The sequence below is a fragment of the Alternaria postmessia genome (genome assembly GCF_024291825.1).
Source record: "Alternaria postmessia strain BMP 2775 chromosome Unknown scaffold_29, whole genome shotgun sequence".
NCBI lineage: Eukaryota > Fungi > Ascomycota > Dothideomycetes > Pleosporales > Pleosporaceae > Alternaria > Alternaria postmessia.
This window is the reverse complement of record NW_026260102.1, coordinates 155,776-169,456: the sequence shown is the minus strand read 5'-3', so window position 1 is coordinate 169,456 and position 13,681 is coordinate 155,776. Positions and strand designations below refer to the sequence as shown.

Sequence of the window (13,681 nt, the reverse complement as noted above, 5' to 3'; positions counted from 1 at the left end):
ACAAGAGAAGCACTCATAAACAAGAATGACTCAATGTCAACGCCTCTCCCCCGACCGTGCCTCTTTAATTCAGGCGCTCTGGCCCGCCACTAAAGCTATACCCACTCCCAGCGTGACTGACGTGGCTGGGTTGTCGTTCCATACCCATGCCACCCAAAGGCCCCGCGCTGGCCTCTCTCCTATACTCTTCATAACCGCCTGGACTTAATGCATCCACGCCAGCAGCTATGCTGCCGCTATCCCTGTATTCCGCATATGGAGGAACAGTGGTTCTGCCACCACCGCCATAAGTTCCATTCCTGTCCTCACCCCAACTCAGTGGTCGACCAGGGTGTCTGCCTTCATCTGTTTCTGTGCTGTGTAGCAGCGCATATTCGTCTTCTTCTTGGTTGCCACCACGATCTGTGCGGCGATCAAGGGAATCAGATGAGTCGCGACCGTTTGCGGTTTCGATTTCAGTGGACCAGGTTGTGTCTTTGGGATTGTTGTAGGCGGAGTCGCCGGAAGCGTAGTGTGTGTTCTCCTTGGAGGATTGGTAGGGCATGACGCCTTCACGGAGATATTTGTGGAGGTAATAGCCGGATACGCCCGTTGTGATGGCGAAGAAGAGGCTACGGAGGGTTAGTAGGTGTTGCGACATGATTCACAGGTAGGAAATGAAAAGTACTTACAACACCATGACACCTACACCTACAGCAGCCTTGCTGACTTTGCACTTGGCCTCGTCTCCATAAAGGAATGTTGTGCAATTCCGGTCATCATCCGAAATCTTCTCCTTCTTGGCTCCCTCCTTGATACCGTGGGCGTTCCACATAGCCACCGCAATGAAGGCCGCGAACCAAAGGATAGTGTATAAAGCGTCGACAGCGAGGAAAGCGTAGGCGGAGGCGAAGCGTTGGGCGCGCGACCACATGGGTACCATTGTGAGGTAGATGATGGCGGGTATGGATAGGAAGCACTATAGCCAGTCTTCTGTTAGCCTTCTCCATGCTGTCGCGATAGACCGGTCTTCAAGACGACGTCGCACACAAAGCGCACAGGAAAGGATGTCACTTACCATAGCAAAGAAATACCTAGTAGCCCCTCCAATATCTCCGTCCTTGGTCATAACGGCGATGGTCAGACATGCTGCTATGAAGACGAAGATGGCCTGGAAAACATGTGCCACCACCTTGCACTTCTGAATATATGACTGCGGTATCCGCATATCGTTCGTCTTTGTGTGTATCCAGATCCTCAAAGTCCTGGTATGTGTGGAAGGGGGCGGAAAGCCGGGAAGGGTGAGCGTAAACAGACAGCTCACTCAGCCCTACGAGTACGTCAATACGGGTGGCTTCGGTGCTTCCGAGTCTGCTCTCTGCGATATGCAAATGCCCGCCAACAACAAACAATATCAAAAGCGTTGTCGCGTCGTGTGCACAAGGAGACGTAGAAACTGTCAAAGAATGTCGTAGACTCGTACGGCAACGAGGGAAGGATGGAGTGCTATGTCAGACACCTTTCGAGTCTCAGCCTCACTGCTTGGTGGATCCCGAAGCTGCAAACCACCCAGTCGCGTCCCCGCCGCGCAGCCCGCTCTTCGCTTCTGCAGGGTTTGTACCTAACCCGGCAACCAGAGTGTAGCGTCGCTGGTGGTTATTAATAGAGGGTCGAGAACGGGTAGCGAGCAACTTAGGCGGAAAAGAGGCTAGAGAAGGGCGTTCCTGGCTACGCTTTGGCGCGCTCGTTGCTGGGTGATGGCGATGACGTTGGCTCCGACCGGCCTGATTGTGCGCGCACTGGCACACCCGAACGAACTTATAGTATCGCTTTCATGTCCAAGTTTCCAGCATTTCACCTGGATGCCTTTGGGCTTTGCGAGGCGGTCGGTTGCCGATTATGCCTTGCTTAGACCATGTGACTTCGTGTTCATTCAGCTCTACAGCCCACAGCCATCGCACAGCCATCGCACTACAGCTCGAAAATTGCGCCAAGACAGAATTGTTCACCGGTGTCATTTTGGAGAATAAACTCACTCCTACTTCATCTGCGCACCACTCATACTCTCTCTCTCAACTGTTCGCGGTGAGCCAGCATGCTTCATCGCCACAGATTCCTCAGTGCACATGAACAGCGACACGAATCTCATACCCAGTTGGCATGCTCTTCAATCCAGTTGTCCTTCTCCAGACCGCCGTCAAGTAGGTATGCTTGAGCAGTCGCGTTACCTCTCCACTGCCATTCCAAGTATGCCACAGCTGCTTTACCCTGTTTGCCACCATTTGTAGCGGCGAAAGTCCCGTCATGGCCAGTATCGAGGTTGGCCCTGAGTTTGGGAAGCCCCGCGTTCAGAAGCGCATAATCTTTAGCCGACTATCGTATTTTCAGTATTAGTATTGGACTACATCAAGACCAAAACATAAGAAAGACAGACTCACAGTATTATAACCCATATCCTTCGGCCCTCCAATGAGATATACGATTGGCACCTTGATCTCCTTGAGTAGGTACCTCCTGTCATCCTGGAATATCGCAATGTTGAATAGCATGATTCTCTTCACCCTCTCATCACGGTACGCCGTCGACATGGCTTCCAGGCCCCCACAGCTGTGGCCTGCAGTCGTGACTTTGGTCAAATCGACGTTTCCGTATTTCGTCGCTTTGCCTGCAAACGCCCAGTTCAGGGAGTCCCGCATGTCCTGTACTTTGGACTGTTGACCAGATTGGAAACCAGAGCCCGTGGGCGTGCCGTCTGCGGCGATAATGTATCCGTAGCTAGCAATTTCTACTAACAAGCGCTCGTAGATACCTGCGTTGAGGCCGCATCCTCCATTGCCCCATGCAATGAAAGGCACACTGAGATTTCCGGCTGGAAGAGTCTTAGGCGCGAAGATTGTGTGTCCCGGTAGCGAAGAGTCGGTCAACATCTGTGCAGGATAGGGTCCTGAGCCAGATGTCTTCGCACCATTGCCTTTGGGAGCCTCAGGTCCGGTTCCACCCGCGCCAGCATATTTAGGTAGCTCAGCGAGGGAGATGCTGAAGATGCCACCCGCGAAGTCACCATCACCTTTGGCTGGGAAGTTGCCAGGTGCCGGCGTAAAAGTCTGTGCAAGAGCGTTACCGAAAAAGCTGGGCGCGATGCCAAGTAACGATAGAAGGGCAGAATTAAGCATGTCGATGGCGAGCTTTCGAGGTCAGTGGATATTCAGAACCTTATGTTAGCAATTGCTCTCTCAATGTGCATGTCTTATATAGTCGACCGCACCATTGTCGATCTGCCCTATCCATCATACACGAACAAGGATAAAAGTGCCAAGACGATCAATGTAGATTAATAGTGGATTGCGAACAGACGAATTGAGGAGAAAATCTGGGGAAGTCAAATGCATGCTGGTGGGGACCAAGAGCTTCGGGTGATGATTCGGTAGATAACTAGGCCTCGAGTAGGGCCGCGGCAAACAGCTCGTTAGTTTGTCAATATAGCCGTCAAAACCATCAACTTCCACAAAAGGTCGATAGCGATCGTACTTCCTTGTGACGGAGTTCAGGCACAAATCGGGTTGGCCATGGAATATTGACGTAGTAAAAAACACATGCATCTCGTGATGGACAGCGCATATATACTTACACGCTTGGGAAGACTTTGAGCCGTCCATAATACTGGCATCGTCTCTTATATCGTCATGTTACATACTGAATGTAAAACGCGGGCTGATTGTACCAATCAGTGGTGCTCGTTGCACATCGCCAGGCAGATCTGAACTTGATTATGGTAGTGTAGTATCCAGATGTGGATAACACATAATTGATTTCTGGGTCGGATTATAGTTGACCTTAGAGGTCGGTTTTTATCCTTCCACTACAGAACTTGAGTTGTTCCCCTGGTACGGACATCTTTCGGCTATATCCGAATGTATGCTTTATAATGGCCTATCGACGACTGGCTCCTCAAGGACACAGCGGAACATTGAAAGATGTCGCACCAGCGTGGATACAGGGAACGGCACCCAAATTGCTGAAATTTTTTCTGTAGGCGAAGAAGGAAGCAGAGAGATCTTTGGGATTACTCCATCTCAGTGCTTTGGTGAAAGCAGAAATACGACTTGATCTTACTAGTCCAATGCTGGAGACAGCGTATTGCCTTGACAGACTTCTGGAACTGGCTTGAACGGGCGGCGAGAACAATTCATGTCGCACAAGGAGTAAGCGAATGGCTGTGTGTGCATGTTTGCGCCATTGTTGAACTCATAGTATTTCCTGCGAGTGCTTGCAGCCTATGTTGTATGCAGTGTAGTCAGTGTACGACCTTTCAGTCGATCGATATCACATGCTTTCCACTTTGTGTGGTACGCGCGCGACTACCACGGAGATTAATCGAAGAACTGAGGTCATGTCACTCAACATAGCTTCGGCTGTTGATGACATTAGCCTCAAGCACGGAATCAAGCATATTCCGACTCCTACTTGGGCCTCCACCCATTTTACGGGCGTATGCTCCAGCAAATGAGATGGCCTGAACGCATTTCCAGAAGATATTTGGCGTTCTTGTTAAAGTGGGCCCTCGTCGTACATCAGGACATAGCGTGGAAATATGAGTAATCAGATCGGCGCTGTATACTCATACCTACCGGGAAAGTGAACGCCAACGAGCGAATTTTGCTGCCATGACAATGCAATCAGTAATTCGCATACACAACCTGTATGCGCAAGATTGGGCTTTGAAACACTCAAATTTCTTGTGGAATCGCGACCAAGGTATCAAGATCCAGAAGCAAAAGAGTCAGTGCGGGATATGCAAAGTAATGTATCCATTCACATGGCAGATTGTGTATGCGCTCAGATAGTCTACAGTTCCATAACGGAGCAGGGTGGAACTTTGGTCTCATCTGGCATCAATGTCATCGTGCGTAATCGTTTGCATGTCTTGCTTGACATCGGCATCCGGACCTAATGGCCCTTGCTGCAGCGTCTCACCTATAGTTGTCAACGATGTTCAAACCTCCCTCTCCAAAGATCCGGCAGATGTTGTATAGACCAAGTAAAAAAGCTCGGCTTGCACGATGAATGGTAGTATTTCTCTTGGCAAGTGTATAGAGGGCGCAACCATTAGCAATAGGCGCGCCTTTCAGCCTGATGCCGTATAGATAGTATCCTCAGATGGACTGCATTCATACCCTCCCTCGCTTCCACATCGACGTACCCCGCCTCCTACGCGGTGATTCGTTAATCGCATCTTCTGACGTGAGTACAGGCGACGCCGGAAAGCCAACAAGTGCACAGACTGACACAAGCGGACGAGAGTGCGGCCAATTCTTCTGACGATATGCTTGGTGCATGCAGATAGGTATGCCTCTCGTAAACGACCTCGTAAATGGCAGATCGCATACTTCGCTCGTTGGGTCCTTCAGGAAGTGGGATTACCGATCGTTGTACGGACGGAGTACCAAGCATGCGACTCTCGAAGCCTCTTAGTAAATTATCATCGGATAGTGATGACTGAACGTCCGAGTTGCCGTGTTTCCATCTCTTGCAGAACCGCAAATCAGCTAATCCGTCCGGGCTGTGGTATTTATTGGGACTAGGAGAGGGCGCCAATCATTTCGGCCACGTCACCAACGGTCTTGTCCGCCAATAGTATCAATATGGTAGGACGGCAACAAAATCATTGCAGGAAGCCATACGGCTGTGTGCTTTGCGACACGAATTAGAGCAGCAGAACGGATCGGGCTTGAAAAAGGTGAGCGGATACCGTGCGACGAAGTGAAACTAAACCTTCGTCTAAGCGAGCCTCGGCTGATCGGCGGGGATGCATGGCACGAGCTCACCTTCACGTCCCTCGTCGACCGCGTCTGCAATGGAATCCATCTCGCCATTTGACAGGAACTATCGATCACCTACAACACCATCGCCACATGGCTCTTAGTAGCGATGACTGCAACTCGGCAATTTACTTGGCGTGTTTTCTGATCCGCGGAGGCTGACGCTCACGCGTAGGTAGTTCCTACTAATCAGACGTTACCCTTGTCCGCATTCTGCTGTTTTGTAATCACAATACGCCGGCGGTAAAGGGCTCAGGTCTTTAAGAAAACGTCATGGGCTGCCCATCTGCAGACAGGATATGTTCGGAATTAGTTTGCGTAGCATCAGCGACGAGTTATAAAGCCACCGGCTATGACGGTTTCAAAGGTTCGACTAGGCTTTTCCTTCCTGTCCTCTTTTACCGTGCATGCTTACTGACATTCTTTTGCAAAGCCATTACCTCGCGACCCTGTTGACGTCAACAGCCAATGGAACCACATGCCTTCGCAGTTCCGAGATAGGATTCCATCCGCGCGCTTTCCTGCCGAAAAGGGCCGATACGTACTCTACCTCAACTACATTTGTCCCTGGGCACACCGAGCGGCCATTGTTTTCGCATTGAAGGGACTGGGAGATGTCTTAGACCTGGTAGAGGTCGATGGAAGGGATGCAGCGCATGGATGGTTTTTCTCTGGGCGTAGCGGGCCAGAGAGAGACCCCGTGTATGGTGCAAAGTGGTTGAAAGAGATCTATCTGAGGGCGGACCCAAAATACAATGGCAGAATCACGGTCCCTTTGCTTTGGGATACATTTAATGGTGAAAACACCCGAGAGTTAGCGTAATGGCCTACAGACTGACAGCGCTCAGGTACCGCTGTCAACAACGAAGCCGCCGAGATCATTCATATGCTGTTCGATGCCTTCGATCCTCTTCTACCCCCGGAACGTCGCGAGATCAACAAAGGAGTGGCGGGCTTCAGACCTGCGCACATCCTGACGGAGATGGATTCGCTGCTTTCATGGGTACATGACACAGTGAACAACGGTGTGTATAAAGTTGGTTTTGCAACCTCACAGGCGTCCTATGATGAACATGTCAGCAAGCTTTTCAAGTCCCTTGATCGCCTTGAAGACCACCTCTCACAGCCTAAGCACTACCCTTACCTTTTTGGACAATACATCACCGAGGCCGACATTCGACTATACACGACAATCATTCGCTTTGACGTTGCATACTACACTCTTTTCAAATGCAACAAGAAGATGATACGTCTAGACTATCCGCGTCTCCATGCTTGGTTGAGGCGTCTTTACTGGAGCGATGGGCCTGAAACGGGTGGCGCCTTCCGGGCCACAACCCATTTCGACTTGGTACGAAAAGAACCCCAAATAACGACATAACAGTACTGACTTTACCAGATAAAGGAAGGATACTCAGCTGTGACTGTTGGTAACGGCGTAGTACCGGCAGGTCCGGAGCCTCCGATCATGCCATTGTCATGACCAGTCTTTTCGTGATAGCAACGCTTTTGCTATCCCCGTCTTTCATCTGATTCGGACGATCATCTGACTGCATTCACATATTTCAGACTTTGCTTTACAGGAGCCACCAATGCTTCATTTTTCTGGAGAAGTTCTGGCGTCTACATACCCAATTTGCTGTAGTATTTAAATCGTTTTCAATCACTGCTTGCTTATTCGTTAGAAGATTTTTATGCCGTCTGGTCCTTTGGCCACTTTGAGAGCATCTTGCGCTGCAAGGCAGCTGTTCAACGTTTATATGAATCTTGCGATATTGGTGCACGGGTGTAGGGCGAATGCGCCGCTTTGACAAATGTTCAGGCAGCAATCCCTCTTTCAAACTTTGTATCTCGAGCACTCCTTCCATCTTGGGGATGATCAGCTTGTTTCTGCTATCAAAGCTTTACATCAGTGCGTTGTTTCGCGACGGAGTATCGACATCATAGTCTCGAACGAAGGTGGACGACCACTACAACTTATCATTCTGACCACTCGACGTTAGCCGACTACTACTCTTCAGATTACAGACGAGTCACAGAATGGCTTCCATGGTAGGTCAATTCTTTTGCTTCGCTGAGTTTCTAGTGAAACCCTCCGTTCTGGGTATCTTTGGATGTACGAGGTACGCGTCTAACAATTCCTCACTTTGTCAGTTCACTTTCGTAGTCTACAAGTGAGTGCCACGTAAGTTTACATCTGTCTCCAAAGTTCTGAACACGCTCTGAATGGCTTTGACCAGCTCATTAGACGCAACTAAGCATGATATCTGGCACGAGTTATCATTTTATAACCAACCACAAGGCGCCTCTTTTACCATAGTAGTTCAGTGTGCGCCATCCGCCATCTTCTGCACTTGTCACCTCATCGATACAAAAGTAACATATCTTAGTGCGAGGCAGAACTGATTGGGAATCCAAATTGTTCGATGAAAGCTTGAAGAATGAACAATTCGGTACTACAATCCATTGTCTCGGATGGTAGCAGATGCGAGCCGTGATCTCGACTCCAGGTTGGCCCAAGTCACCGGACTCATTGACTACTGCGCTACGGAAGAAGACTACCCGCGCCAGTCAGTCCTGAACTTCATCTTCCACATATACAAAGAGATCTATCAACTCTCCGCCTACAATGACCGCCTCTCATTACTCGGACACCATCTTCCGACTTTAAAGGCCTTGATCCTCTTCTTCCCTGATTTGGAGGAGAGTCACCGACTCGAGTTGGTGTATGTTATTGGTAAAAAGTCCTGTATATGTTGGATACATGTTTCATCGATGAATGATGGGACATGGGAAAAAGACTGGCAAGAGAGTTGGACGCGTTTTGTCCTAAGATGGGGGGTTTTCCACGAAGCGCTATGGCCGTCTCCAAGCAGGAATTCTGATTATCCTCTGTCTGCTGCTTGTGGTAGCCAGAGATAGCCTACCACACGCGTATAAGTCAAAACTGTCGTCCTTTGGTCGCTCACCAGATATAGGAATGGGTGTCTCCATGCCGGACAAGGCTAGCGATGTGCGAACAAACTTCCAAAGAATCTAACCGTCTGACCGTATGTGTTGCCTTACGGATCACCAGTGCATGCGCTATCCTGTCATCATCAGATCAGGTATACTGTTCTTCCACTCGATGTTGGTTGTGTCTAAAATGACGCGCACTTTTGTTGTTGTGTCATGAATTACAACATTCTATAGCAAGGCTCGATAACAAAACACGGTCCATGATCTAACGTTCTCTCCTCTTGACGCTGAAATAATGAGACACTTTTACAATGAATATGAAGGAATGAAGTCAGCTTCGACGTACATAATATTGTAGATGAAAACTGCTTATATAATGGTGCTAAAGAAGAAATCGAACCACAGTATCTTCCATGTATTGCCCGCAAGGGAAGATGATTATTTTCCCGACCTGTCCGACTCCTCGCGAACACGAGAAGAAACAGTGACTTCCGTTTTCTTCGTTATAGCAGCGATATCACCCATAATAAACTCCTCGCTCCCTCCCTCAAAAGGCCCAGAAACGTGCGTTGCCTGATGGACACCACTACCTAGCGGGATAGAGCCTTGTCTCGTAGTGCGTCTCGACTTCAAACCGTACATAGACCGCGATCGCGTCGCAGAGTTGCCATTAGAGCTCTTCTGGGTCTTCTCGACGAAGTATTTGAACAGGGGTGCTAACGTCGGGATAGAAGCGACGATAATACCCAAATTGTTCTCTACAGTCGACCACATAATCAGACTGCCTGAGTCGAGATAGTTGGCTAAGTTTCGAACGGTTCGGATGCGTAGGACTTGGATAATTGTGATGAAAGTGCCTAGAGCGAGGAGTCCGAGTAAGGCGAATTTCTTCCGCTTCTGGATGTGGCTTTTGAGGAGAACGGGAAAGGGTAGGAACATGCTATTGAGTTGGAGTAAGTTTTTGCCGACAGTTGCGAGTGAATTGCTTACACTATAACGTCGAATACGATAGTCAAGGACGCCATACTGGTGTAGAAGGGAACGGCTGGCAGACACTGACCCCAGGTGATAGAAGGGTCCCATTGTTTCGCGGCCTTGGTCGGGTCAGCAGAATGCTATGGGTCACGGAGGGTAGTGGGACTTACCGGTTGGCAGAGGTTCGTCTGAACAATAAGAAAGCAAAGGTGAAAGAGTATGCATGCAACTATTACGGCGATCGTAGCGTTACGCGACACACCCTTCGGCATGATACGTAGATACGTCAACAGCAGACTTAGCTTGAAGCCGAGTATACTGGTTATGTAGCTTCGATAGTCAGCTAAATGAATCGATATCGTATCGTACGCTTCGCCTCACAATGGTGCACCCATGTACTGCATCTGGTTTGGTTAGGACCGGGCCTTCTCCAATTGAACTTGTGATACTTACGAGTCCGAAGTTGTATAGGTTTTGAATAGGCATGTCGTCCAGATGTTTTAGTCCAAGACCCCATTTGGTTTCTGATATCACACAGTCAGTCGCAGTGTCGCGGCAGCCCGCTCAATCAACGTACGGACGATCGTCACAACGGCGAAGCCGCAGGACGCTATCTGCTAAATTGTCAGTTTCGATACTACAGCAAAGAGTGTAGCTGCTGACCCAAGTCGCGATCAATATCCAGTCGTCTAGTAGCAATCGTTAGTTATCTGTCGAAAGCATGTTCCCTATCACGGTACGTACCAGCTCCAATTGCCTTAATCATCCAACCACGCACGTAAAAGCGAAGGGACAGGATGGAAAGTGACAAGGCCGTGAAGATGATTGCGACAGCAGTGATATGTGGTCCGTCGTTGGCGGCATCGTCCGGAGTATTGTAGGTCCAACCCATCGCTCTGGCCTCTCTATGGTGATTTCTTTCCAGTTGTTGTAGAATTCTCGCATCACCATCGCAAAAACATTGCTCCTCTTACTAGGTCTTGGAATCCAATACTTGCATTGTTCCGAGCATCCCGGCGTATTGGTCACTAACAAGGTCGGAAACAGACGTGGGGGTGAGCATGGACTTTACCCGGTCCATCTTGTACTGGTCAGGGAGGCATGCCTTGGTCGAGAGAAGAGTAAAACCTCATATGAGGTGAAACGTGCGAATACTCTCAGTATTCTCCGAAGTTATAGCAGGCTAACTGTTAATGCACATGGTTGCAAAGCAGCTCAGGCGTTGGCGTATACAAGACACCTTCTTGTCAGAGCTAGACTATTATATCACGGCATATTGGTAACTGCGACGGGAATAGTTTTCGGCATCCTTCGGTGAAATATCTCCTAGTTTTAAGGGTCTGGAAAGACGGGATGGGACGATTGCAGTTCGTCTGGAGAGCCGCCGACCCGCCCTTGCGGTGAAATAGTCGGTTGCATCGGATGTTCCTCGATAGAGGAAAGCTTGGAAAGATCCCTGTTGATAGATGCAGGCCCCAACTACCAATTGACCGCGTCCATGGCAGTTACGCCGTGCTATGCGAGCAGAGTAATTCTGAGATGTTCATGTTCATTCATCAGCTGTGTGTCCACATTGACGAAGCGTCTCTTTCTATCGACCATCTACAGACCATGGACGCTTTCGACGTCGTAATTACTTCTTGTCGACGAGAAGGATTCGATGAAATTAGTCGCAACGGTCGTAGAATGGTGCACGGTACCGGGACGGCCCATCTCACCGGAGACTAGATTTGTAGTCCCACAGCTACTCTAGCCTTGTCGCCACCATGAGGCGCGGTGCATGCAAGGCGCCTGAATTTCTCTTTATATTAACCCGTATGTCTTGCAGATTGATATCCCTCAGGTCGCCGAAACTCTCCTCTCCCAGGGCCCTTGTCATGCGTTCCTTCGTCTTCATTCTCACGCTTCTTAGCGTCGTTTCTGCCACCAATCCAACCTCAAATCGATGCAAATCATTCCCTGGAGACAAGTCATGGCCTTCGCAATCGGACTGGAACAGTTTGAACAAGACAGTAGGCGGGCGTTTGGTGGCTACCGTACCACTTGGCGCACCCTGTCACGGTTCGACTTTTGATAACGCGGCTTGCGAAAGCCTGAAGAGTCAGTGGCAGTACGAAAAGATCCAGTAGGTACCGATCGTATATATTCAAAGTATCATACTTACAGACAGCTAGTTATGAATCGTCCTCATCTGTGATGGCACCTTTCTTCGCCAACCAGAGCTGCGATCCCTTTCAGCCTCGAGACCGCCCGTGTGAGCTTGGCAACTACGTCCGTTATGCCGTTGATGCTTCTGGACCTGCAGACGTCCAAAAAGCAATCGCATTCGCTGCATCTAAGAATATCCGCCTTGTGATCCGCAACACGGGCCATGATTATCTGGGTCGCTCCACCGGCGCGGGCTCACTAGCGGTATGGACACATCATCTGAAGGACATTACCCACGTTCCAGCATACAAGGGCTCAGGATATAACGGCCCAGCTTTCAAGATTGGTGCCGGTGTTCAGGGATTCGAGCTTATGGCTGCTTCCCGAGACAAGGGCTTAGTTGTGGTTGGAGGCGAGTGCCCTACAGTCGGCGTTGCTGGCGGTTACACCCAGGGTGGTGGGCACTCGGCCATCAGTACCAGCTTTGGTCTTGCTGCTGACAATGTTTTGAACTGGGAAGTCGTGACTGCCAGCGGAAAGCTTGTTAACGCGAACCCCAAGGAGAATTCAGATCTGTACTGGGCTCTCAATGGCGGTGGTGGCAGCACGTATGGTGTTGTAGTTGGGATGACTGTCAAGGCACACAAGGAGGCTGTTTTTGGTGGTGCCTCGCTATCGTTCTTCACAACGGACAATGCCCAGGATGTGTTTTATGATGCTATCCAAGCATTCCACGAAGAGTTACCGGCAATGGTAGATGCCGGAGCAATGGTGGTCCATTACTTTACGTCCTCGTTCTTCATGATCTCCCCACTTAACGCCTACAACAAGACGGAGGTCGAGGTCAAGGCCATGCTCGCGCCTTTCGTTGCTAGGTTGGACTCCAAAGGTGTCAACTATACTGCTGAGTACAGTGAGTTCGACACGTACTACGAGCACTACGACAAGTATTTTGGCCCTCTTCCACTCGGGAACATCCAAGTAGGTATTGCCCAGTACGGTACCCGATTGATTCCTCGGAGCGTCGTCAGCAACATCACCGAGACCTGGAAGGCTGTCGTGGAAAAGGGAGTGACCTGGATCGGAGTAGGAACAGATGTGAAGTCTTTTGGCTCGCAGCAGACGACTTCAGTCCACCCAGCCTGGCGCAAGGCAATTGTGCACGCGACATTGACGCTTCCGTGGAACTTCACAGCTCCGTGGTCGGAAGCGTTTGCAGTCCAGGAGAAGATGACAAATGAAATCGTTCCTCTTGTTGAGGCTGCGACACCGGGTAGTGGGTCATATGTGAACGAGGCTGACTTTCGTCAACCAAACTTCGCTGATACATTCTGGGGAGAGAACTACGGCAAGTTGTTGAATATCAAGAAGAAATGGGATCCCTCTGGTCTATTCTACGCCACGGTTGGTGTCGGTAGCGAGGCGTGGACGGTTCAGACGGACGGTCGGATGTGTCGCGCTTAGTAGATAGTGTCCTATTCAGTGTCAGTATTGAACTTCGCACATTATTCAATCCCGCCATCATATATCTGCGACTTCTTCATTACGATGAGGCAGTCGTCCCGACGTGTCGAGTAATTTCTTCAAGAGCAATCTGCTATGCATCGCAATCGACTAAGACGTGTCAACAGCTGTAGTGATACTAACTGTGCCTATAAAGCGGAAAGCACGCGTGCATGGAGGATGAAATTTGGAGCGGTCGTGACGCGTCTTGAACGCGTGCAATTCAGGCTTCTCTGGTGGGGCTAGCGACGATGACGTACATTGCCGGTAGGGGTTGCTTACACGATACGTACAGCAGC

At 49.8% G+C, this 13,681-nt stretch overlaps 5 protein-coding genes across 5 annotated transcripts; 2 read left to right on the top strand and 3 right to left on the bottom strand.

The window, feature by feature from the left end:
- Nucleotides 1-64: 64 nt before the first annotated feature.
- J4E82_005493 (uncharacterized protein) lies at nt 65-1,207 on the bottom strand (the record flags this gene model as incomplete). Its single annotated transcript, XM_051731757.1, has 3 exons — nt 65-611; nt 672-958; nt 1,058-1,207. The coding sequence occupies 3 exons, from the start codon at nt 1,205-1,207 to the stop codon at nt 65-67; spliced, it is 984 nt and encodes a 327-aa protein (XP_051588486.1).
- Nucleotides 1,208-2,124: 917 nt separating this feature from the next.
- Nucleotides 2,125-3,152, bottom strand: J4E82_005492 (uncharacterized protein; the record flags this gene model as incomplete). The annotated part of the gene is made up of 2 exons (XM_051731756.1): nt 2,125-2,352; nt 2,418-3,152. The coding sequence occupies 2 exons, from the start codon at nt 3,150-3,152 to the stop codon at nt 2,125-2,127; spliced, it is 963 nt and encodes a 320-aa protein (XP_051588485.1).
- A 3,124-nt stretch (nt 3,153-6,276) lies between these two features.
- Nucleotides 6,277-7,281, top strand: J4E82_005491 (uncharacterized protein; the record flags this gene model as incomplete). Its single annotated transcript, XM_051731755.1, has 3 exons — nt 6,277-6,595; nt 6,647-7,149; nt 7,198-7,281. The coding sequence occupies 3 exons, from the start codon at nt 6,277-6,279 to the stop codon at nt 7,279-7,281; spliced, it is 906 nt and encodes a 301-aa protein (XP_051588484.1).
- A 1,913-nt stretch (nt 7,282-9,194) lies between these two features.
- J4E82_005490 (uncharacterized protein) lies at nt 9,195-10,623 on the bottom strand (the record flags this gene model as incomplete). The annotated part of the gene is made up of 9 exons (XM_051731754.1): nt 9,195-9,696; nt 9,747-9,850; nt 9,902-9,919; nt 9,968-10,061; nt 10,113-10,135; nt 10,185-10,255; nt 10,309-10,345; nt 10,395-10,420; nt 10,476-10,623. 9 exons carry the CDS (start codon nt 10,621-10,623, stop codon nt 9,195-9,197), a joined length of 1,023 nt encoding a protein of 340 aa, XP_051588483.1.
- A 985-nt stretch (nt 10,624-11,608) lies between these two features.
- Nucleotides 11,609-13,343, top strand: ZEB1 (Zinc finger E-box-binding homeobox 1; the record flags this gene model as incomplete). Its single annotated transcript, XM_051731753.1, has 2 exons — nt 11,609-11,856; nt 11,906-13,343. The coding sequence occupies 2 exons, from the start codon at nt 11,609-11,611 to the stop codon at nt 13,341-13,343; spliced, it is 1,686 nt and encodes a 561-aa protein (XP_051588482.1).
- Nucleotides 13,344-13,681: the final 338 nt, after the last annotated feature.